This window comes from Myodes glareolus, chromosome 3, assembly GCF_982192425.1.
Source record: "Myodes glareolus chromosome 3, mMyoGla1.1, whole genome shotgun sequence".
NCBI classification, from domain to species: domain Eukaryota; kingdom Metazoa; phylum Chordata; class Mammalia; order Rodentia; family Cricetidae; genus Myodes; species Myodes glareolus.
In genome coordinates this window covers 70,794,869-70,819,896 of record NC_142028.1, presented here as the reverse complement: position 1 = coordinate 70,819,896, position 25,028 = coordinate 70,794,869, and the positions used below count along the sequence as shown (strand labels likewise).

At 45.3% G+C, this 25,028-nt stretch overlaps 2 protein-coding genes and 1 long non-coding RNA gene across 7 annotated transcripts in view; 2 read left to right on the top strand and 1 right to left on the bottom strand.

The window, feature by feature from the left end:
* The window catches only part of LOC148122683 (uncharacterized), a 411,935-nt gene that overhangs the window by 246,714 nt on the left and 140,193 nt on the right, over positions 1-25,028 (top strand). The gene's annotated exons all lie outside the window — the stretch shown is intronic.
* LOC125400427 (uncharacterized) overlaps positions 4,854-25,028 on the bottom strand; it is a 41,849-nt gene continuing 21,674 nt past the window's right edge. The window contains exons 2-4 of one of the 5 annotated variants that reach the window (XR_015000921.2): positions 24,454-24,621; positions 5,354-7,065; positions 4,854-5,167 (exon numbers count right to left, since the gene is read on the bottom strand). Coding sequence is in view for 1 of the 5 variants with exons in the window: in XM_085686558.2 (XP_085542684.2) it covers positions 6,188-6,348 (161 nt within the window). In the remaining 4 variants the exon portion in view is untranslated. Of the gene's footprint in view, positions 7,066-7,683; positions 8,086-24,453; positions 24,622-25,028 lie in introns of those variants that run through there. The other 4 variants (XR_015000918.2, XR_015000919.2, XR_007231944.3 and 1 more) reach the window with 4 other exon arrangements.
* LOC125400426 (uncharacterized) lies at positions 8,017-11,709 on the top strand. The gene is made up of 2 exons (XM_048434484.3): positions 8,017-9,551; positions 11,550-11,709. The coding sequence occupies exon 1, from the start codon at positions 8,202-8,204 to the stop codon at positions 9,372-9,374; it is 1,173 nt and encodes a 390-aa protein (XP_048290441.3). The 5' UTR covers positions 8,017-8,201; the 3' UTR covers positions 9,375-9,551; positions 11,550-11,709.

The following is a 25,028-nucleotide window of genomic DNA, read 5'->3' as shown; positions in this document are numbered from 1 at the left end:
GCAGATGAATCCCCAGGCCTTACCTCAATGCGTAGATTAGCGTCTGACCTGCTTGGTCATTCTGAAGTCTTTGGGACTAGGATGGAGTCTGATGCCAGTGAGTCCCCAGACCAAGTGCACTGACTGTTGAGGCCTGGTGGCCTACTCCATGTGGAGAAGGCTGCAGGCAGGGCACCCTCCGCATGGGAGCCGCGGCTTAAGGCCACATGACATTGCTGCAGCCTGCGAGTTCTGTTGGGTTTTTTTTTTTTGGACAACCTGATTGGCCACTTTCAAGCTCAGCACAGTGCAGAAGGCAGAGATGGTTGCTCATAGCAGTCATGCCAGAAGTGTGGCCTAGACTGCTAGGGCATCCCGAGGGCCACTTAGGGGTGGCAGGGGAGGGAGAACAGAGAGCGAGGTTCCCAAGGATGACACCCACGGTGGTAGCAATTGTCCAGGGGGCCACAGAGGCAACACCAGGATGGGAGTCACAGGGTGGTATGAGAACTGAGCAGCTTTCTTGGGGCAGATGACCTGGGAGCCACACTCACAATTGGTATCAAAGAGGCCATGACTGAGGGGTGAATGTAGACAGCACAGCCCGTGTAGAAGGAAAGACTCAAACGCCCATGATTAGCAATGTAGTTCTTTTCAACAACCCAAGTGGCTCAACGCCTGTGTCCCTTTCCCCACTAATCGTTCCTCACTTTGTCTTGACAGTCTTTCCCAACCCCCTCCCCACTCTGTCTCTCTTTTTGGTTTTTCCAGACAGGCTTGCTTTGTGTAGTCCTGACGGTTCTGGAACTCATTCTATAGATCAGGCTGGCCTCGAACTCACAGAGACTGGTCTGCTTCTACCTCCTATGTGCTGGAATCAAAGGTTGTGTTACGGCCTTCTGGGGGCAGTGTCTCTTATGTGTCTGCTTACTCTGGAGCGGAGGTGGGTAGGTGTAGGTTGGGGGGACTGTCTCTTGTTTTCCTGTCACTTGTCTATGGCTCCTTCTCAAGGCACACTGGGCCTCACCAGCCCATTTTTGCGTGCAGTCATGGATAGATTCTATTTTAATTATATTCTTAGACCTTGGTCATTTTTATACCAGCAAAGTATTTTGTGTTATAAGGATAATTGTGTGGACTTCTGGTTCTCTAGCAATCCTTGGGTGTAGTTGATAGCAATCCCTGGGTGTAGTTGGTAGCGATCCATGGGTGTAGTTGGTAGCAGTACTGGGTGTAGTTGGTAGCAGTACCTGAGTGTAGTTGGTAGCTTATTTTGTTGTACGGACTTGTTACCAGGCTTCCACATTTTTGGTGAATCTGCTTGGTTCCCATGCCTGAAATTTGGAAAGGTATTATCCTAGTTTCATTTCTTTTGCTGTGATCTAATACCTTGACAGAAAAGCAACTTAAAGGAGAGAGTTTATTTCAGCTTACAGTCTCAGCAAATAGCCTATGGGAGGAGGCACACCCTGGTGCCAGAACTTAAAACAGCTCGTCACAGTGCATCCACAGTCGAGACCAGCAGGAAAAGCATGCATGCTTGCTTAGCTGCTTATTTGCTCCCCCCTGTGGCCAGCTGGATTTCTGCACTCTTCTACAAAGTTTGGGACCCTCTGTTTAGGGAATTGTGCTGCCCCTAATGGGCTGGGTCTTACTGCATCAGTTAATGCAATTCCCCTACATTCACGCTCTCAGGTCAACCCAATTGACGTATCCTTCACCAAGACTCTTCCCCAGGTGAGTCTAGGTGGTGCCAAGGTGGCAGTTAAAGCTGACCATCACATATAAATGCAAAAATCATTTTCTGAGTTTATTTATTTGAGTCAGAGTTTCTCTATGGAGACCAGCCTGGCTTGGACTCACAGATATTCCCCTGCCTCTGGAGTGCTGGGTTTAAAGGTGTGCGCCACCATCTCTGGTTTTGGGATTCATATTTTAATAAATCATTTTGTTTGATGCAACAATTTTTCCCGAGTTTTCATTCTTTACTGTCTTAAGGTATTTTTGAGATCGAGTCTCTGTGAATCCCTGGCTGATCTGGAACTCCCTATATAGATTCAAACTCACAGAAGTCCCCCTGACTCTGTGTCTTACATTGTTGAGACTAAAGGTGTGCCCCTCTGTGTCCCGTCTGTCGATTCTGTTTGGGTTTGTTTGTCCTTGTTAGTGTTCTCTTGCTGTGGAGAGACACCATGATAGAGGGAACTCTTACTAAAAAAGCTTCTCGTTGGGGGCTTACAGTTTCAGAGGGTTAGTCCGTTATTAACATGGTGGGGAACACGGCAGCATGCAGGAGGCAATGGTGCTGGAGAGGCGCCTGAGAGTTACATCCTGACCCACAGGCAGTGGGCAGAGAGAAACCCTGGCTTTGGTACTTTTGAAACCTCCACGCCCACTCGCAATGACACACCTCCTCCAATAAGGCCACTTCTCTTCTGTTGTTTCCTTTTTCAGTTGTTGCTGCCTTTTAAACTGCCGCTATCCTAGCTGCAACTGCGACTCTGCCCCCACCAGCAGCAGCTAGGCCACAGGAGCCAGCAAGAGCCGCAGTCTGCGGAAATTCTGTTCTCTCAGGTACAGACTCTTTCAAAGCTACAAAAGGAATTTATCTATATCTCTGTCCCTCTAAAGAACTCAGGATTCAAAGGTTGAGGTGAAATCCTGCTCCCCAGAGAGGCTGAAGAGCAAGCGGCTCACCTAATTCACCCCCCTCTCCTCTCCCAAGAAGTCCTCCTGCTTCTCCTCGCCCCTCCTCATAAACCATTCTCCACCTGGATCCTCACTACTACTTCCGGTCAGCTAGTTGCTGTGGCAACCTCCTGACCGCGGGTGGAACATCTTTGCAACATTTAACGAATGTTCCAGAGCATAAACAAATGTAACATACATTAAAATAATATTCTATAACACTCTTCCAAGGCCATACCTCCTAAATAGTTCATCTGCTGGTGACCAAGCGTTCAAATACATGAGCCTATGGGGGACGTTTTCACTCAAAGTTCCACATTGTTGCTTTTTATTTTTCCACTAATTCTTTTTTGAAAAAGATTTCTTTCTTTTTATTTTGTGTGTATGGGTACTTTGCCTGTGTATATGTCTAGACACCATGCACATGCTGCCCGAAGAGGCCAGAAGAGGGCATGGGAACCCCTGGGACTGGAGTTATAGCTGCTTATGAATCATCATCTTGTGGTGCCGGGAAAGACAGTGTTCCAATGTCTGAGCCCTCTCTTCAGTCCGGTGTTAACTCTTAGGGAAGAGATAGTCGCATGCCCTCTCCTATTCTTTGGAGTACATCAGAGAAGGTCACATCTCTCCCTAGGGTCAGAAGTATTCCATTCATCTGCTCAGGAGGCCTACATGTGACAAAGATGACCGTTATTTTTCTAAGGTAACTAGAAAACCAGAGATGGTTTGTTAGTGTCTTCCTCTGCAGGAGCTGTGTAGAAAGGCTGGTAGGGATGATCCATAGTATGTTGCATAGGTTTGATCTAATGAAGAGGTGGAGACATCAGTTTATAACGCAGAAAGAACAGACATGTGTACTCTTGAATCTAGAAACTATATAGTAGTTAGGAAAGATGAGGTCCCTTAAGTTTAGTAATGAGACATTTGAACAGGTCACACAAGGCTAAGCCCCAGGAAAAAAGGCGTAAGTAATTCATATTGGTCGTATAAATATTGACCTGACAGATGTGAAGGTTTGTCTTATTACAGGAAGAATCCAATTCTCCCAGTCCAACAGCACAATTATCCTGTAAGCATTGTAGCTGAGGAAACCCTAATGGCTTTTAATCATCTGGCCCATACCTGCTAATCAATATCAATGGCAGACAAAAGTCTTGTTTGAGATAGGGTCTCTGTCTTAGTCAGTGTTCTCATGCTATGGAGAGACACCATGACCAGTGCAACTCTCATAAAGGAAGACATTAAATTGGGGCTTGCTTACTGTTCTAGAGGTTTAGTCCGCTGTCATGGTGGGTAGCCTGGCAGCTCACAGGCTGACAAAGTGCTGGAGCAGTAGCTGAGAGTTCGACATCTGGATCCTTAGGCAGCAGGAAGAGAGAGACACTGGGTCCGGCTGGAGCTTGTGAAACCTCAAAGCCCACCTCCAGTGACACATTTCCTAAGGCCACACCTACTCCAACAAGGTTGCACCTCTGAATCCCTCTCAAGTGGTGCCACTCCCTGATGGTCCAGAATTCAAATATATGAGCCTGTAGGGGGCATTGTTATCCCAACTGCCACAGGCTCACTGTGAAGCCCTTACTGGGCCAGGCTGGCTTCAAACTCAGAGATCCACTGACTCTGCCTCTCAAGTGCTGAGGTTAAAGGTGAGCACCACCACTTCTGGCATTTTAATTTAAAAGAACTTTTAAAATCCCACATGGCTTTGGAGTTTGGTTCCGTCTAGACAGTAGGAACAATATTAAAAGAGGTAGGGATTGGGTTGATGAGTTGGCTTAGCAGGAAAAGCCTATGGACATGGCTTCAAGTCCCGGGTCCTACATGGTACAAGAAAACTGATGCTTGTTAGTTTTTCTCTGACCACACACATTCACAGAACTGCATAAATAAATGTAATAAAATAGATTTATATAGGAACCAGAATGAAAAATGATCAGAAAGTACTGAAGGAAACTTTTGGCAGGAGAATAGGAAAAATGTATTTTCTCATATGATGACTTGTTTGGCAAAAAGACTAAGCGAGAGCAAGAGCGCACGCGCATGCACGAGAGAGAGAGAGAGAGAGAGAGAGAGAGAGAGAGAGAGAGAGAGGAAGACAAGAGTTACCACTTTTCAGGGTCTAACTTACGTGGGCTATCCCCGGTTCCCTGTGTCTTCTTCAAAGCATTGAAATAAGCACATGGAGATCACAATGTAGCACAAGTACTTTATTCAGAGCAAAGTGATAGTGCTGATTAGAGACTAACACACTATCAAGAGTAATGTGGGGGCGGGGAGAGCTGGAGAGATGACTCGGAGTTAAGGGCACCTGATGTTCTTTCAGAGGACCTGAGTTTAGTTCTCAATACCCGTGCCTAGTGGTCCTCAGTACCTGGATCTGCAGCTCAGGGGGTCCCACACCTCCTTTTGGCCTCTTTGGTCACTTGCAGCCTCCTTGTATGGGGTTCCAGAGAAGTTTGGTTTCTCTGATGGCTATTCCTGGTTGTCAACTTGACTATATCTGGAATGAACGATAATCCAGAAATGAAGGGCTTACTTGTGATCCAGACATTGAAACAAGAAGACATGAACATGCCTTTGATCCAGATCTTGAGGTTGGAAGGCACACCTTTAATGTGGGCCAACATCCTGGAATGGACATGAAAGAAGGAAGAGGGGAAATTCATTCTCTGCCTGCTGGCCTCACCTGTCATCACGTCCAGTCCTTCTCTGGCATCGGAGCCTACTTCTTCAGGATTCCATCCAGTCCAGGAGACCAGCTGAGACCCCAGCCTCATGGGACGGAGCAACTCTTGATTCTTGACTTTCCATTCACAGCTAGCCATTGCTGGGTTGCAGTCTGCAAACCATTCCAATAAATTCCCTTATATATATAAGCGTGAGAGATTCACTCCATAAGTTCTGTGACTCTAGAGAACGCTCACTAATGCAGTTGCTAAAGGGGCCTCGAGTTAAGTTCTATTTTGGTTGAAAGATTCAGTTCCATAATTTGCCATGTACATGAAAATTGTGCCCAGGAATATCATCACAGGCAAGGGAATCTCCAGAACTGGTCACTTAAGAGGACACAATTTGCTTTATTGTGCATCCACCCGAAACCAGTCTAGGCTGGATCAGCCCATTGCACACAGTTGCCATTTGTCTAGAAGATGCTAAGAGGAGAAACGGTTGCCCAGTTTAGTGCAGGGTCCAGCGCAGTTAGTGTTGGCTGTGGCGCCTGGGTTGCTAGCAGGCTGATAAACCTTTCTTTTCCACGAGGGATGAAATCTCTATCCCTCGGCAAGTGCAGTCCCAGGTTGCTAAGATAATTATTATATTCAAACGGCTAGTAGCCCCAAAACCTCAGGAGGGCTGAGAAACCCTGGGCACAAAAGTTGACTCGAGGCAACACCCTGGGCTTGTAGAATCCAGGAGGCTTCAGGCAAAAGATCAACATAGTAACCCCCTTGGTGTTTACCACTTTGAGACCACAGGGAGCAGACCTGCAGATGGCATCTTCCACCCCCAAAGTTTTTCTGTCCTATAACTCTTGAGCCACTCCCGCCGAGAGCCCACTGCCCTTCACCGTCCCAGGAAAGGGCCATCTCCTCTGCACAGCCTGGTCTCCTCTCTCTTTCCGTGTTGCCCCCGTCAGTCCTGATGTAACGGTGCTTGCCTGCCTCATCTCCATACAGAAGAGTCCTAGAATTAAACTTGAAATTGACATTTTGACAGTATACAGGATTTTTGAGAATCGGATCAAAGCACATTATGGACCATTTCGACTTCAGGTTCAGTTATCTCTCTTGGAAATCCTACAAAAAGGTTGGCTTTGTCAGCCTCAGTTTCTAGAATTAACATCTGAATGTCAGACTCATCCATTTCTGGAGGAAACCAACTCTAGGTTAACGTGGCAACTAGTTGCCATGTCAGAGAGAGCAGTCTCGACCCCTGAGCCCCAGTCCTAACCCTCTTTCCAGGCCCAGACTCCATAGTTCTGTGTTGGAGAACATGATTCTGAGGTGTGCTACTTTTGCTTCTGCGCTAGAACATTGATTTACTGATGCAGAGATGTGTCTGATTAAATAAAATCCGCCTGCGGTCAGGAGGCGGACAGAGTGTTGTAGGGAGAAGTCAGGTGGGGAAGGGTTTTAAAGTAGGGTGAGGAGAAGCAGGAGGGCTCTGGAGAGATGCAAGGAGGGAGAGGAGGTGAGCTAGGTGAGCCGCTTGCTCTTCAGCCCCTCTGGGGAGCAGGATTCCACCTCAGCCTTTGAATCAGTTCTTTAGAGGGACGGAGATTTAGATAGGTTCTCTTCTGAGTTTTGAGAGTCGGTGCCTGAAGGAACAGAATTCCCTCAGGCTGTGGCTCTTTCAGCCTGGCTGCTGCTCAGTGGGAGTTGCAATGGTTGATTCTGACAGCTGTGGTTTAAAAGGTAGAACAATGTAAAAAGAGGACATTTTCATTTGTTTTTGTCTTGGGACAGGGTCTCACTATGTAGCTTTGCCTGTCCTGGAACTCGCTCTTTAGACCAGGTGGCCTCGAACTCACAAAGAGCCTTCTGCCTCTGCCTTCTGAATGCTGGGTTTAAAAGCGTGTGCCACCACTGCCAGACTAAGACTCTATATTTGGTGGTTACATTAACCACACCAGAAATCTACTTAACACTCTTGTTCTTTTGTCTCAGTTGGTTTAGCCCCCAATGATTGAGCTGATGCCGAAAAACCTTCCCTGTCAGGGAAGAAACCCAGATAGCTTAGAGCCCGTCATTCAAATGGTCTGACAGTTCAACAATAGCTCTGGAAAAGCGAGTGGCTCAGAGCACGCAGAGACACAATGCTGGCCATCAGATGGCACCAAAATAGCCTGGTCTATAAGAGCTAGTTCCAGGACAGACTCCAAAGCTACAGAGAAACCCTGTCTCGAAAAACCAAAAACCCAAAACAAAAAACCCAAAATACTATAGGGTGGGGACTATGAGAATCCAGGAGCACAGAGATTAAAGGGCAAACAACTTCCAAGTGTTGGTTTTCACCTACCTCTGAGAGCTCCTGAGAACTAACTCAGGTTTTCAGACTTGTGTGACAAGCCCTTTTACATTCAGGGTCTTCTGATCCTTCTCAGGGTCAAAGCCTCTGTGTTGGCAGCCCTAACAAGTCAGGCCAGGCCAACCCTCCCGTGACTCCCCAGAGAACTCGTTCACACCCAGTGATCTGCCTGGCAGAGCTCACTTCTCGCCTGGCCACACCACGTCTGTGCCCACACCAGCAGACACAGGGCCCAAGGCTTCCCTGATTATGAAGGTCAGCCCAGGTCACAGCCACCTTTCCTCTAGCCCCGCCCATTGCATCATAGACAGGCAGGGTAGCTAAAGTTGTGAGTACAGAGAGTTCACTTTCTCCAAACCCAGGGCAACAGCGGAATGCTGGCGGCAGAGGCTGGTGAACTTGGAAGTTTATTTATCTTGTAGACAGATCTGGGCCGAGAGATCTTGTCGAGAGATAGTGCGGGATCGATCAGGGACAAAGCCCTTGTCCCCAGGAGTGTGACAGGGAAAATGAAGGGCCAAGAGCTTGGCTCACACAGGAGACTGGACGAGACTGAAAGTACCCAAAGGTGGAGCAGCCCTACGATTTGGCCAAGCACTGGGACACATCTTGTTCAGGAAGTGAAAAACCTCCGGAGGTCCCAATCCAAGAGTAGAAGCTTGGGTGGTCTGTGGGCAAGCCAAACAGAGTCATTTCCCCTTTCCCAGAAACCAAGGAAAGGAGAACATCATCACCCCCACCATGCAAGCTCTGCTGCCGAGTGTTGGGACAGGGCCACTGAGGGCTTTTTCTCATCTCTCATCACCGAGATGTTACAAAGCGGCTTCACTAAATGCGTGGAGTTAGGAACCAGAAGAAGCTCCCTTCCAAATCCAAAGGAGGCGTGGACAGAGAAAAATCTTGAGGCCACAGCACCGATAGAGACTCAGGGAAAAGGGAGGACAGTGGCCTTACCTAATCAGGGCAATAATCAAGCAGAAAAACCTCAAAACCCACGAGGTCAGGGCTATCAGGACTTGTGGAAGGACTTAACCTTAAACTATGGCATTGCATCACCAAGGAGAGGCCTACAAATGGTGTCCCTATACCCCAAACTAACTGATAATCTTGAAGGGCATGTCCTGGAGGGAAGAAAGATCCACCTGAGATCAAGGCCACCAGCGCAGGAAATGCTGTCCTCGTGGAGTTTGGAGGGGAGCCAGGAGGAGGAAGTACAGGCACCAAAGAGGGAGAAAGCAAAGGGTAAGAGAGCTAAGGAAAGGGAGGCTCAGTACCAGTTCTCGAGAGAAAAGGCTTTCCTCCAGAAAAAACTGAGGGAACTGGGCCCAGTGCCTGGGGGAGGAGCAAGTCTGCCGGACAAGAAAAAGGCCCAGGCCTTAGAGCTGTCCGCCAAAGACAACTGTCTGAAGTCAGAGCCCAGAGTGCCCAGAGGAAACGTACAGACACTTGCTCAGGATGAGAGCGCTAAGGAGACCACAAGAAAACAGTCAAAGACGGAGAAAAGAAAGCTGAGGACAAGGTGGTGGGATCCCACACTCTGGGGCGACCCAGTCACACTGACCAAGCGTGAACAATCTCCTCACAAGACCTGTTCAAGATTCCACAGTGACCCGTGGAAGCCGAGCTTTCCCATAGGCAGACTGAGTTATAAAAACGGCCTTTTTGTGCCTCGAGAAGATTAAAGGTTCTCATTAAGGCCCCGGGGCTGTGGTTTCTGGCCAGAGCAATAGTCTGCTGAAATCCAAAGTTTTACTAGACTCCTCCTGCAGGGCACCCTCCTGTGTCTCCTGGCTGGCCCTTCTGAGACTGTGTCCATCATCCCTGTCATCCCTCTAAGGATTTCCTGGAACATCATGCTAGTGAGTCTCCCGTTACCCCGGTCTTTTCCTATAACCACTGGCCTGAGATGAGGTCCCTAGAGGACACTGCGCTCCTGAAGTCCCTTCAAGAAGAAGGTCTTTCTGAAAGTCTGTCCTCCAGGGCCTGGTGGAGACCCCACCTTCATAGGGTCGGACACTCTCACCAAAGTTGCCCTAGGAGGTCCTTCTGAGGGGAGGGGAAAGGAGCGCCCCTTGGCAGTTGCCCTTGAGTCCTGTTGCTGGTACACATGGCCTAGCACCAGATTGCTTGAAGCTGTCCCATCTTTGGAGGGTTTCTCTGGAAGGCATTTTTGGAAACTGTGACCTCCAGGATCTGGAGGGAAATCCTTTGAGGGAAAGGATGCCTACTCAGAAGCTGGACCTAGAGACCTGTGCCAGCATGTTAAGACCCTTCCTGTGGAAGGACACCATTAGGAATGACGGTCTATGACTCTCTCTCTACAGGACACAGGCCCCTGGGGTCCATCCTTCAGAGCCATCCTTCTGATTTATTGGGAAGGACTCAGATGAGTTTAATTCTCAGACCCTGATGAAAGTCACTGTTTCAGGCCTTTGGCTCCCAATGGAGCCGGCGCCTATTTCTGTTCGCTTTCCTTAGCCCTTCTGGACCCTCCCTCAGATTGTGTTCTGTGGTGGATGTCTCAGCAAAGGCTGCAGCGCAGCCAGGGCAGGGCAGAGCCCTGAAGGCAGAGCAAATCAGTGGTTTAAGCTGTTCACTGGTCTCTCCAGGAGCAGACTAGAGAGAATCAGGCCCGCCTGGCCACTCTGAGGCCTTCGGACTGACAATGTGGTGCCTGGGAGTCCTCAGACCAAGGGCTCTGGCTGCTGGGGCTTGTTTGCTTCTTCATTTGGAGCAGGCCAGTGCCTTGTTGCCACCCAGGAGCAGGGAGTGGATGGACACAGCAGGCTCACTGTAGTGGGTGGGTGGAGTCCTGGGCCACCTCAAGCCTGTCCTGACTTTTAGCTTGAAGTGATGGAGCTCTTTGAAAACCCAGTGGGGTGAAAAAAAGAAAGAAGCTGAGACCAGTGCCTACATTGTCAGGCGGGAAGTATGCCTTAGGGGGGTGGCACGGGTCTGTTGCATCTACCCACTGCTATTGATCACACGAAGCCAGGGCTCCAACAGCTTTGATGACGGAAACAGCTCATTCAGTGGATGGATAAATGCTGTAACAGTGGCAGGACGCCTCTCGCACTGAGGGCATAGGAAGGAATGGATGCGGATGATGCTTGTTCAGATGCCTGGGATCAGGTGATTCTCTCTGTCTCTGTCTCTGTCTCTGTCTCTCTGTCTCTCTGTCTCTCTGTCTCTCTCTCTCTCCCTCCATTCCTTTTGTTTTTTGAGACAGGCTTTCTCTGTATGTAACAGCTCTGGGTATCCTGGAACTCGCTTCATAGACCAGACTGGCTTCAAACTCACAGAGATCCACCTGCCTCTGCCTCTCAAGTACTGGGATTAAAAGCATGCGCCACCACTGCCCGGCTTGGGTGATTTGTTTAAACTCAAGTAGGTCAACTCCTAAGTCTCTTGCCTTGCCAGCCCTTCCTGACTTTGTTTTGGGGGATGAATCTCTTGGGAGGCTGATTACTCTGGGGTGGGGGTGAGGGTCGACCCCTGTTAGTCACTTTCTTTGAAAGGTGGACTGGCTCCACGTGCATATTTTTCTGTGCAATCATTGATGAACTATTTTTAATATTAGTTGGGTATAGTTGTGCACATATACATGCATAATTTAATTTGGGTATGTGTGGATGTTTTTCCCACATATATGTCAGTACCATGTGTATCCCTGGGTCCCATGGGGAACTAGAAGAGGTCTTTGGGTTTCCTGGAACTGTGGTTATAGCCGTGTGAATGCCATGTGGGTGCTGGGAATCCAAACCAGGTCCTCTGCAGAACAGCTTTTTAACCATTCCGAGTCTTTCCAGTCCCCACAGTCATGTCTGGACTAACACTGTCTTCTTTTGTGTTTTTAGGAGTGATAGATTGGACACGCTGATTTCGTAGCAAATCGTGGGCATGGAGACTTGATGACATAGTTTTCTGTATGGACCTAGTACTCGACCAAAGAGCTTTTGGTGCAATCTTCTTGTATCCCGGGCCTGAAATTTGGAAGCTTAATAAATCATTCTGACAGTATAAGTGTACCAGTCTGTTCTCTACTATCAATTCCTTAGTACTTAGAGAATATTTTTTTCCTGTTAATTCTCTTTTTAAAGAATTTTTTTTCCCGTTGTTCACTTTTTTAAGGTTTATTATGTTTAATTTGCTCAGATCAGGAGCCTCTGTTGTTCATTTTTATTCCTCAGTCAATTCTTTTTTTATGACGGGGCCCTATGGAGCCTAGCCTGGCCTTGAACGAGATAGGTGTCTATGTAGCTGCGGATGATTTTGGCTTCCTGATCCTCCTGCCCCTACCTACCAAGTGCTGAGACCCTGAGCCCTGAGGTGTGCCACTTTGCCCACGTTCTCTGATTCTGGGGATGGAACCAGGGTTTTTCTTTTCTTTTCTTTTTCTTCTTCTTCTTCTTTTTTTTTTTTTCCATAGATGCCTACACCCTTCCTTCTAAGGCACATACATGTCCAGCAACCTGTCTGGTAATTCTTGACTTTGCATTTACACAGCCACTAGGGGGCGAGCCTGGTTCCTGGCACCTCTGATAAGCTGGTCTTAACAGCCTGTCCTCAGCAAACCAAAAGACACAGTGAGGTGCAGATGAACAAAGAAAATTCTTTTTCCAAGTGTCATTGCTGAAGAGACAGGGGTACAGCTCCATCGTCAGGAGCCCGGGGACTTCCCCTAGATTCGTGGTTCTCGACCTTCTTCATGCTGGGATGGCCCCCAACCACAAAATCATCTTCATTGACACTTCATAACTGTGATTTCGCTACTGTTAGGAGCTGTAATGTGAATAGTTGTGGAGAGAGAGGCTTGCAAAAGGAGTCGTGACCCACAGGTTGAGAACCATTGCCCTAGGTTTTAGGGACCTAGAGATTTATGGCTTGGTGCTGAATTTCAGGACTAACCAGCATTATGGGATTGAAAGTTTCTAAAGATATGTATATTTTAAAGATTTATTTATTCTATGTGGACAGGTATTTTACCTGCACATATGTATGTGCACCATGTACATCCCTGGTTCCCGAGGAGGTCAGAAGATGACCTTGGATCCCCTGGAACTGGAGGTGTAGCTGGTTGTGAGTTTCCATGTGGGTGCTGGGAGCCAAGACTGAGTCCTCTGCAGGAGCAGTGAGCAGGCTCTACTTGGGAGCCCTCTCTCCAGTCCCCACAAAAGATCCTTGAATATAGGCTTTCTTGGCTCCTATACTTCCAAGCATCTTTCTCTTAAACCCTCAAGGCCCAAGCAAGTGAAGTCCTGAGAGAACGTGTGCTGTGGATATGTGCATGACCAAGACTCATGGGAAAATGTCCCCCCATCCCACCTCCTCCCGCCATGAGGCTCAGAGGGATGGCAAAGGCTTTTGCTGATGTTTGTGGGGATGCTCACAGCATGTACAGAAAATGCCCACCGTAGCTTTCTCCCTCTCGATTACAGCTGCTCCCCCACAGAGACCGCTCTGCTCCCACCTTAGCTTAGCTAGACTTGGCTTCTTATTTGGTTGTATGCAATAACCCTATTTTCTGTTCAACTCTATGTAAGTAACACACTGAGCCTCCGGGGTTGTCTGGTTTTATCAGAAAATCCAGACCACCTGATTCCAGCTTTTCTGTGTGTCTGTCTGTGTTCATTTTTTTTCCTTTCATTCCTTACCATCCTGAGTCAGGTCCAAGCTCCTGGAGCTACGCGAGGACTCAACACAGAGCAAAGGATGACGCATGAATCCCGAGAGAGAGCAGGTGAGAAAGGAAGGCTTTCCCAAGCATGGCTGCGATCTCCTTGAGGGATCACAAGCATTGGCTGTCATAGCAGCTGCATATATCCTGGCAGTGACTCTCAAACCTCAAAAGTCCACTAAGAAGTCTTTTCTCTCGTCTGCTGGGACGTGGTTCCGGAGCTACCCTGGATGAACTGAAAACCTTATTGAGTGAAAGCCGAAGAGGCCAGTGCTGCACCAGCGGCTTGGCCGTCCTCTCCCTGGAGGTGGGTCTCTGGTTAGAGTTCTAGAAAAGTGCAGGTTTGTGGCAATTTTACAGCTCAAAAGGCAGAAAGGCATTTGGCAGCAGTAATTGTGCTAGAATTCTTGCTCAATTCCTGCCTGAGGCTACAGTCCGATTCCAGAGTTAGGGTTTCTCCCGTGCACTGACCTTCACTCCTACCTCAAACAGTCAAAGGCATGTAAGGACGGCTGTATTGGTCACTTTTCTATTGCTGTGATGAAACACTACGATCCAGGCAACTTACAGGAGAAAGAATTTATTTTGGATGTAAACTTCAGAGGGTTGGAGTCCATGATGGGCTGGGGCAGCAGCTGAGAGCTCACATCTTGAATTGCAATCAGGAGGCAGAGAGTCAGGTGTGTCTCTTTAGATCTCAAAGCATGGCCCTAGTGACATACTTCCTCTAGCAAGGCCATACCTCCAAATCTTTCCAAAATAACTCTACCAACTGGGACTGAGCATTTAAACACATGAGCCTGGGGGGGGGTTCCCATTCAAATCACCACAGCACCCTAAGTCAGGATCCAGGGGTCAGACATGGTGTTTAAGTGATGCAGAAACACAAATGTATAGTTTTGTCCAGCTTTTCTTAAGGAAACACAAATTTCACATTTTCTTTCTCCTTCCTTCCTTCCTTCCTTCCTTCCTTCCTTCCTTCCTTTCTTTTTTTTTTTTTTTGTTATGAAGATTGGTCACTGTGGTGATTTGAAAGAAAATGGTTCCCAAAGGAAGTGGCACTATTAGGAGGTGAGGCCTCATTCAAGTAGGGGTGGAGGAAGTGTGTCATTGTGGGGGTGGGCTTTGAGATCTCCTACACTCAAGATCCCACCCAGTGTAACAGACCACTTCCTAGTGCCTGCCTATCAAAATGTAGGGCTTTCATCGCCAGCACCATGTCTGCCTGCATGCTACCATGTGGCACCATGATGATCATGAGCTAAACTTCTGAGAATATAAGCTACCCTAATTAAACATGTTTCTCTTATCAGAGTTGCTGTGGTCTGCTGTGGGAGTTCCTTCAGCTCCTTCAGCCAATCGCCGCTGAGTTACCAGCCCATTGGGGCGTGGTCTCTCCCTTTAAAAAAAGCAGCGGCTGTCCTCCACTCTCTCTTTGTCTTCCGGCTCCGTTTCCGGCCCCTGGACTCCTTTCCTGTTCGCGCGGAGGGGCTGTTGTCTGGGACGGTAATCTGTAAGTTTTTTCCCCTTTGAATAAATAACCATTCTATTAATCATAATTCCAAACTGGTGTGGGATTGTCTGTGACTTACGCCTTCATCTGGCGCCCCACGTTTGGTTGTAGAACCCCCCCTTCCCCCCCACTCAACTGCTTGCTACCAGCTCGGCTAGTCACGAGACCTCCCTCAGCTGCGGCCTGTGCCCTGTGTGTGGAGCCAGCAGTTCAGTTAAACCCCACGCCTCCCAAGCTCCACAGGCTCGGGACAGTCTCTGCCTGCCTGGTTTGCTCTTTTCTGAGTTGTTTTTAAATTTCCCTTGTAAGTGCGGTGCTTTAGTGGCGTGAATCAGAACGACTCGGTCACGTGGAGGCATACGCGGCTTCCGGGTTGCTCTTTTCTACCCCTGGATTCTGGGTTTCTGGTTCCGTGTATGGAATTGATTTAATTCAACTTTCTTTCTTGAGCAACTTATATTTCCTAGTTTTTAACAAATACTAAGGCAGACACTGAAACAGGACCTGTTTAAGTCACCTTTGCAGTGGTTCTAGTCGCAACTTGGCAACAGCGCCGCCAACTAGACAAGAGGTAATATGGCAGTTTTTGTTTCCAACGCCAATTTTACTGTTTTCTTTATTAATACAATGGATTATGTCATGCAAGGTTTATATGACTATGGGAATATATTAATTTACTTATTGCTAGGTTTCAGTTTTCTTTTCAATATTTTATCATTAAGAAAGATACGATTTTTACGGACTAATATTGAACAACTAGTTGAAAGGATTAAAATTATTGAAAATCAGGGGTTATCTGAACAAGTGGATACTATGATAGACAAAATTGACTCCATGTCCAAGGGTACTAGGAAGTTACCTGAAAGGGTACAGGCTGTTGAATTTGACGTTCAGATGTTACCACAAAGTTTTGATAAGGTAACAGATAGAATGAACCTCCAGAATGGGAACCAAAAAACTGATACCTTAGTGAAATTACTAGAAACACGGGTAGGTCAGGAGATTCAGGATTTAAGGGATACAATGATAAAAAGATTAGAAATGATTGAAGAAACTATTGGAGCTGGTGAACAGAGTAAGAAGGCACAAGGACAGGATACAATGCCACCACCAGCTGTTAGAACTGGCTTACCCAGGGTCCTAACAACATACCCTGTAATTTATTCTGACAAAGGGTTAACTTCCAAAGGCTCAAAGGGAGTTAAAGAAGCTAGATGGACACCAATAGCAATGAATGATTTAAAAGAAATTAAGCAAGCTGTCGTTAACTTTGGCTTGCACTCTGCATTTGTTAAGGAAATGATAAGGACTTGGGCTTCTAATGTCAGAGCTACCCCCCATGATTTCTCTCAGCTAGTGTCTGCAGTTTTAGATGATGGGCCTTCCTTGATGTTTGGAATTTATTTCAGAGAAGAATCCAAACATATGGAACAGCAAGGAAGAGCAAAAGGTGTGGAGGTTTCCCAAGATCAAATTCTTGGTGTAGGAGCATATGCTGATCCACAGGTCCAAGCTCTTTATGATGAAGAAGTGCTGTCCTTATGTCACAAAGCAGCCTTGAATGCTTTGAATAGAATACAAGATCCAGCAAAAAGGGTCGAATCATATACCAGGGTTAGGCAGGGACAGAGAGAACCCTTTACTGACTTTGTGCAAAGATTAATTTAGGCTCTGGACATAGGGGTAACAGACCCAGAAGCTAGACGAATACTTCTTGAATCTCTAGCTTTTGAAAATGCAAATACTGAATGTAAAAAGATAATTGGGCCTTTAAGATCTAGATCAGCACCAATGGAAGAATGGATACAGCATACAATGAATGTTGAGATGTTTAGCTATAACGATGAATCCTGGGTAGGAGAAGCGATTTCCAAAGCTATGAGGAGACATCAAACTACCAGGTGTTTTAATTGTGGTAAATTAGGACATCTGAAAAGGGATTGCAGGCAAAGAAATCCTAGGAATAATATCTCCTCTGGGAATGACAAAAGTAGGAGATCTCAGCCTTCAGGTATATGCAGAAGATGCGGTAAAGGCCGACATTGGTCCAACGAATGCAGGTCAACAACAGACAGACAAGGCAACCCAATACCATCGGGAAACTCCTTGAGGGGCCTCTCGCAGGCCCCCAAGCCAAAAGTGGCCCAGTCATTCCCAGTTACAGTCGAAAATGTGTCTCACCAAGAAAATTAAAAACTCCAATGTCTGCCGTAAAAAGTAATACTGGTCTAAATGATGAATTACATGTGGAGAATGAGTCAAAAAATTCAGGAGGACAGAGTAAACGTATATTTTGGCAAACGTATATTAACGATCAAAGACCAAAGCTAAGAGTCTGTATAAATGGCATTTTTATTGAAGGCTTATTAGACACAGGTGCGGATGTAAGTATAATTACTCCAGAATCCTGGCATCCGAATTGGCCTCTTCATGAGGTAGATGTTCAGTTCCTGGGAATTGGAACCCTATCTCGTGTAAAACAAAGCACAAGATGGGTGGAATGCATAGGGCCTGAAGGGCAAATAGGAAGATTAAGGCCATATATAGCAAATATTGCAATAAATTTATGGGGCCGTGACCTGCTACAGCAATGGAATACCCAGATTAACATTCCTGTAGTTCCAGGAACTCACAATTCTGGGAAGGATATAATGAGGTATTATGGAAAAAGGTCACCAGCCATTCAGGCTGTACAAGAACACACAGCCAATAGCAAACCTTTAGAGGTACCAACAGCCCTACCTTTAAAATGGCTAACTGAGAAGCCAATATGGATCAAGCAGTGGCCTCTAGCTGAAGATAAGTTACAGGCTTTGGAACAGCTGGTACAAGAGCAACTAGATGCTAACCATATTGAAGAATCAACCAGCCCTTGGAATTCTCCTGTGTTTGTTGTAAAAAAGAAATCTGGTAAATGGAGAATGGTGACAGATCTAAGAGCTGTCAACAAGGTAATTCAGCCTATGGGTCCGCTACAATCTGGAATTCCTTTGCCTTCTCTATTACCAAGAGGATGGCCTCTTATAGTTATTGATTTGAAAGATTGTTTTTTCACTATACCTTTGCAAAAAAAGGATAGAGAAAAATTTGCCTTCACAGTGCCTACTTATAATAATTCTCAGCCTACTAGGAGATATCAATGGACTGTCCTCCCACAGGGGATGCTCAATAGTCCCACATTGTGTCAATATTTTGTTAATAAGCCACTGGAAATAATTCGTAAGCAATTTCCCAAGTCCATAATTTATCATTACATGGATGACATTTTATTATCTGATTCAAATAAAGATATTTTGGAAAGTATGTTTGAAGAAGTAAAGAAAGTTTTGCCTAGGTGGGGATTACAAATTGCCCCTGAAAAGATTCAAAGAGGAGATTCTATTAATTACCTAGGCTACAGAATAGGGTTAGAGAAAATTCGAACACAAAAGGCACAAATTAGGAGAGACCGGTTACGGACTCTTAATGACTTCCAAAGATTGTTAGGAGATATTTCCAGTCTACGACCAGCTGTTGGGATAACACCTGATCTAATAGTTCATTTAAACAAAACCTTAGATGGTGATAAGGATTTGAATAGTCCCAGAAAATTGACAGTTGAAGCAGAAAAGGAACTGACAATGATTGAGGAAAAATTACAGGAGGCACATGTGGATAGGGTCAACCCGAATCTTAGTTCCATCCTAGTCATACTGCCTTCCAGAATTTCTCCTACAGGGATTTTAATGCAGAGGGAAGATATTATTTTAGAGTGGATATTTATACCTCATAAACCAAGTAAAAAATTAAAAACTTATGTAGAAAAGGTTTCAGAATTAATTATAAAAGGTAAACTGAGACTTCGTCAACTAGCAGGTATAGACCCAGCAGAAATTATAGTGCCTTTTACTACTGAGGAAATAAGAAAGTTATGGGAAGATAATGAACCATGGCAAAGAGCTTGTGCTAATTTTTTGGGAGAAATTAGCAGCAACTATCCCAAAAGTGATAGACTTAACCTCATAAAGAGAACTTCTTGGATTCTTCCTAGAATTGTACGTGATGCTCCAATAACTGGAGCTCGGACATTTTATACCGATGCAAATAAATCAGGGAAAGCAGGTTATAAATCAGAAGAATTGAGTAAGGTGGAACAAAGCCCTTATAATTCTGTCCAGAAGGCAGAATTATATGCCATTCTTATGGTGCTAAGGGATTTTAAAGAACCTCTTAATATAGTTACAGATTCACAATATGCAGAAAGAGTTATCTTGCATATTGAAACCGCTGAATTCATACCAGATGACACAGAGTTGACTTCATTGTTTATCGAGGTACAGGACATAATTAGGAATAGGCTTTGTCCAATGTACATAACACACATCCGGTCCCATACCGGTCTGCCTGGGCCTCTAGCACAAGGTAACGCTGAAATTGACCAATTATTGATTGGAAGCGTTCTGCAGGCCTCAGAATTTCATAAAAAACATCATGTCAATAGTAAAGGCTTAAAGAAAGAGTTTTCCATTACATGGCAACAAGCTAAGGACATTATAAAGAGATGTCCTACTTGTTCTTTCTATAATCAAACACCATTGCCTGCAGGGAGTAACCCAAAGGGTACTCAAAGGAATGAAATCTGGCAGATGGATGTGTTCCACTTTATGGAATTTGGTAAATTAAAATATGTACACCACACCATAGACACGTATTCAGGTTTTCAATGGGCAACTGCCCTGAGCTCAGAAAAGGCTGATTCGGTAATCACACATTTATTGGAAGTTATGGCCATCATGGGTATACCTGCACAAATAAAGACAGACAATGGTCCAGCATATGTATCTAAGAAAATGAAATGCTTCTTTGCTTATTATAATATAAAACACGTTACAGGTATACCAAATAATCCTACAGGTCAGGCAGTTATAGAAAGATCAAATCGTACTATAAAGGATATGCTAAACAAACAGAAAGGGATGAAAGATACCCCCAGAAATAGATTGCATAATGCTTTATTAACCTTGAATTTTCTTAATGCTAATGAGAAAGGAACAACAGCAGCAGAGAGGCATTGGATAATGGAAAAAACTTCTGAACTAAACCAACCTGTTTATTTCAAAGACGTGCTGACCTCTCAATGGAAGCCAGGAGATGTGCTACGTTGGGGAAGGGGTTTTGCTCTTGTTTCCACAGGAGAAGAAAAATTGTGGATACCATCAAAATTAATAAAGGTTCGATTTGAAGAGGAGAAACCTCTTGGAAAGGAGAAATGACAGCATCTACAATGATGATAACCATACAGGTGGTAAGAAAAGCATATAGAATGGGGGCAGGGTTCTGTTCTTATCTCCACAGGAAAACACTGATCTTTGAAAAGTTCAAGGGACCCTGGATATTTGAATACTGACAGATGGAAAATAACGGCCCAATAGGGACTATCAAGAAAACTGAATAGGTTCTGTAAGTACCATATACTAAATCATATTTCTAAATTTATAGAGCTGGTTTTAGAGTTGAACTCTGGCTCAGTCCCTCTCTAATTCCAAGCCTGTTGTTTAAAGAAAAACCCAGAGTTTCTGGAGTTTCTGTCTCATGTCAAGAGCCATGATATGGGACAGAAAGAAATATGAGTTTAGAAAACATCTTTACTTTTCTTCATATCTATCATACCTTCATTAAATATATCTATCATGTCTCTCATTGAATATAGGTATTCATGTATATGTCTATATAATTAATGTTTAAGTTTTCCACAATGAACAATGAGTTTTTCCTACAGTGACATTTGAAGTTTCCAGGAAGAAGATGGGGCCCCATAACAACAACTCCACCTGGTTGATATGACGTCATGATACTGATAGCGCTACTACAAGACCTGTTTTGGGTACCAGCTGCACAAGACGGTTCCAACGTGCTGAAATGGTGCACATCTTGTACAACATTCTGGCCAGACCTCCACAAAATACTCAGAGACTATTTGCAATTTTAAAAGACATTGATCTTGAAATTTAACCATCATTTTACTTTCACAGGATCCCCCAGAAAGAACGTCGCCCCCATGACAGCTGGAAGTAATTCTAGAGAACGACGTCCCCTCTCCCAATAAAGTTTGTCCTTGGGTTTAGGGACATCATTTAGGGGTTGGTTATAATTAGTATACGGTTGAGGGTTGGGGGAGGAATTTTATAAGCACAGGAATCTTAAAAAAAAAAAAAAAAAAAAAAGGAGGGATAATTGGATTATGGGATAAATAGATTTGTACTTGTGAGTTATTGCTTTTAGACAAACATATTGGTATCGATTCTTATATATTGATACAAAGTTAAATTATGTTGACTATTTTATGCATGCATGCTTCATGCTTCTACCTCTGTTTAAAACATTTTTATGTATTTGTATATATATATTGTATTGATATATGTATATTTACCATATTGCATTGTACACTTCTACCTCTGATTAAGATACTTATATATTGTTTATGTATTGATATATATTTACCATATTGCAATGTATACTTGCACATTGTTTATATTTGGAGGTCTCATTGTCCTCATTTATTGCACACTTGTTTATTATCTCAGTCTTTAAGTTAGATAGATATTGAGAATTATATAGATCAACAGTCATCTAAGTTTGTCATTTATAATTAGACTAATCAGGTTCTTTAGATATATAGAGATTATATTCAGTATAGATAGATAATCTTCAACCTCTTCAAAGAGCTGTAGAAAATGGCCTTTAATCTAATTCAGAGTTCTGTGGTAGGGAGACACAATCACTCCTGGCAACACTGATCTATGCCCGAGAGAATGTTGAGCACCAAAGACACTCCACCTGGAGCCTTTCTTCTTGGCAGAACTGGCCTTTGGGTAAAAAAATGCTCATACCTCAACTACTGACAGAGTTACAGAATATCCGTAAATGGATAAAACAAGACTGTCATATCCTGCCAAGACAGGGTAAGATAGTTTTGAAGTTTCTTGCCTTTGAAAATGGTATGTTAGTTACATCAGGCCTTAGCCAAAGTTGGTTGCTTCAACGCTGCAAATGTGACTTTGGGTGTTTGTCCAGGTAGCCAGTTGTCTCTGCGATTTGGTACATGTTCTGGAAGTTGTTTGATTGCACTTCCTAATTACTCAGATAACATTATTTCCCTTCTCAGATCTTCGATGGGATTGAAGATTATATAAATGTAGTTACTTTCCTTTCATGACTTGGCCAAGTTATTTGTTATACAAGACTTAAGCTAGTTAGAATAGGATATTTGTATTTATTGTATATAATTTCGTAGGTTTGTACTTATTGTATATAATTGCGTAGTAGGCTTAGAACTCTCTTACTTAAACAAAAGGGGGAGATGCTGTGGGAGTTCCTTCAGCTCCTTCAGCCAATCGCCGCTGAGTTACCAGCCCATTGGGGCGTGGTCTCTCCCTTTAAAAAAAGCAGCGGCTGTCCTCCACTCTCTCTTTGTCTTCCGGCTCCGTTTCCGGCCCCTGGACTCCTTTCCTGTTCGCGCGGAGGGGCTGTTGTCTGGGACGGTAATCTGTAAGTTTTTTCCCCTTTGAATAAATAACCATTCTATTAATCATAATTCCAAACTGGTGTGGGATTGTCTGTGACTTACGCCTTCAGTGGTCATGGTGTCTCTTCACAGCAACAGAAACCCTAAGTAAGACAGTCACTTTTGAGCACATCCTGAGGAGTCTGCATGCCCTATGTATGCTCCCTGGATACAACCAGAGAGGAGACTATGCTCTATGCATAAAAAATAGGGGAAGCCAGGCAGTGGTGGTGTATGATTTTAATCCCAGCACTTGGGAGGCAGAGGCAGGCGGATCTCTGTGAGTTCGAGACCAGCCTGGTCTACAAGAGCTAGTTCCAGGATAGGCTCCAAAGCTACAGAGAAACCCTGTCTCAAAAAACCAAAAGAAAAAAAAATATATAGGGGAATGGTTCCTCATGAGCCTTACACTTAACTCCTTTCATCTAGCTAACTCCTGTCTAACATTTCTCACTTGAGAGAATTCCTACAGATAGGGGTGATACCTGTCTGACTGCTGCTTGTTGCTTAGGAATGATGGCAAAGGCTGTGGCTGATCTAGTGGCAGAAGCTGGGAGGAGTTTCCATATCTGCTCCCGTTTGTCAAGCCATCCACAACAGACAAAACTGGTTGTCAGGTAGAGCGCCAGCACATCCTCACCAGCAGGTCTAGGAAAGACAGGGGCCGTTAGCTTAGGGATCAATGAAGGTACTGAGGTGGTGGCTTTTGCAGGGTTGAATGTGTGCTTTTTATTGTAATATGAAAGAGCTGACAATGAGGTTAGTGCCCCTTTTAAAAATAGATTATGGACTAATGGAGAAGTCTTATTATCAGAACAGACTGGGAAGTCAAGTCAGAGTAAATCTTCTAGGAAATTCACAAGATATGCCCCAAGTAAAAGTATCCAGATAAAGATACCACCCATTAATCTTGTTGAGGTAGTTATAGCACTTAGTTACTACACTAAGGAGCGATAGGCTCAAAGATGCAGCAGATGAGGCCGTAAGAGGTAGGGGTAAGGGAATAAGAAAAGGTCAACATTCCTTGGGCTGGAGAGATGACTCAGTGGTCGAGAGCACTTGTTCTTGCAGAGTACCTGGGTACTATAATAATCTCCCTGTGATGTGGAAGCCTGGCCCCACCCAGGGTCACAGCAACTTGAGATGGGGAGACCCAAGGGCAGGCCTGGGGCTGCCCACCCTGGGCACCGAGAAGACATGGACCTACCTGATACCTTGTAGCTCCAGCTATTGGGCACTATCAGAGTGGACAGAGGTATGACATGGTGTGTTATGGGAGAGACAGACAGGATGGTTCAGGTCCTATGGACAGAGGTATGACATGGTGTGTTATGGGAGACAGACAGACAGACAGGTTCAGGTCCTATGGACAGAGGTATGACATGGTATGTTATGGGAGAGAGACAGACAGACAGACAGAATGGTTCAGGTCCTATGGACAGAGGTACGACATGGTGTGTTATGGGAGAGAGACAGACAGACAGACAGACAGAATGGTTCAGGTCCTATGGACAGAGGCAAATCTGGAGATGAGAGAGCAAGGGAGCAGGCTGACATGGTGGGGGAGCTGATCCCGCAATCAGCAGCCACACATGGGGAAGTGAGCCCTGCACTTGGCCTGGGCAGCACAGTAGAGATGATCCTGTTGATGAGCACAGGTGAGCAAACTCTGAGGATGGGAGCATGCTCAATCTAACCCCCCCCCCCCCCATCTGCAACATAGCAACATGGACTGGGGAGAGATACCCTCCCCCTAAATCAACACCTGGGGCAGGTGGGACTGATGGCCCTGTGGTCATAGGAGTGGGAGAGCCATCCCTGACCCCCACCAGCTGCAGCGCTCGGGAGAGCAGGCATGGCACCTTGCTGGGGCAGCATTATAGATTCAACACTGTAGTGCAGATGTGGCAGAGCCAGCGGCAAAACTCTGGCAATGGGAGAGCTGTCCCCACTTCCCATCTGGCAGACCAACCCTAAAGCTGCCCAGGCCCAGACAGAGTGTACGACTTGGTGTGTCCCAATACCCACCTCATCTATGATCTGCTTGAGCCTGACCCGCAGACCCAAAGCTGCAGATCTCCACAGCACAGGGCAGCAATGGAAATGTCCAGGAAGAGTCTTAGTGAGGGTCCTGCATTGATTGTGTAGTGGAGACCAGGGGCCTCGAAGCAGACCAATGAACAGTTGCAAATAGAGCTGTATGGACAAAAGTGTATATGGTGTGATTTGTTGGGTCACACTGCAGGTTCCATGGCAAGATTTTTAATTCCTTCCATTTTATTTTTTTCCTTTTTTCTCTTGAGTTTTATTTTATTGGGGGAGAGTGCAGGGATGGAGGGCAGATGCAAAGGGATGGGGAATGAACAGAATCAAGATACATGATGTGAAAGACACTTAGAATAAATTAAAAATAAGCAGGGCGGTGGTGTGTCATGCCTTTAATCCCAGCACTAGGGAGTCAGAGGCAAGTGGATCTCTGTGAATTTGAGGCCAGCCTGGCCTATAAGAGCTAGTTCCAGGACAGACTCCAAGGCTACTGAGAAACTGTCTTGAAAACCAAAAAAAAAAAAGAAGAAAAAACTCACCAAAACTATAAATAATAA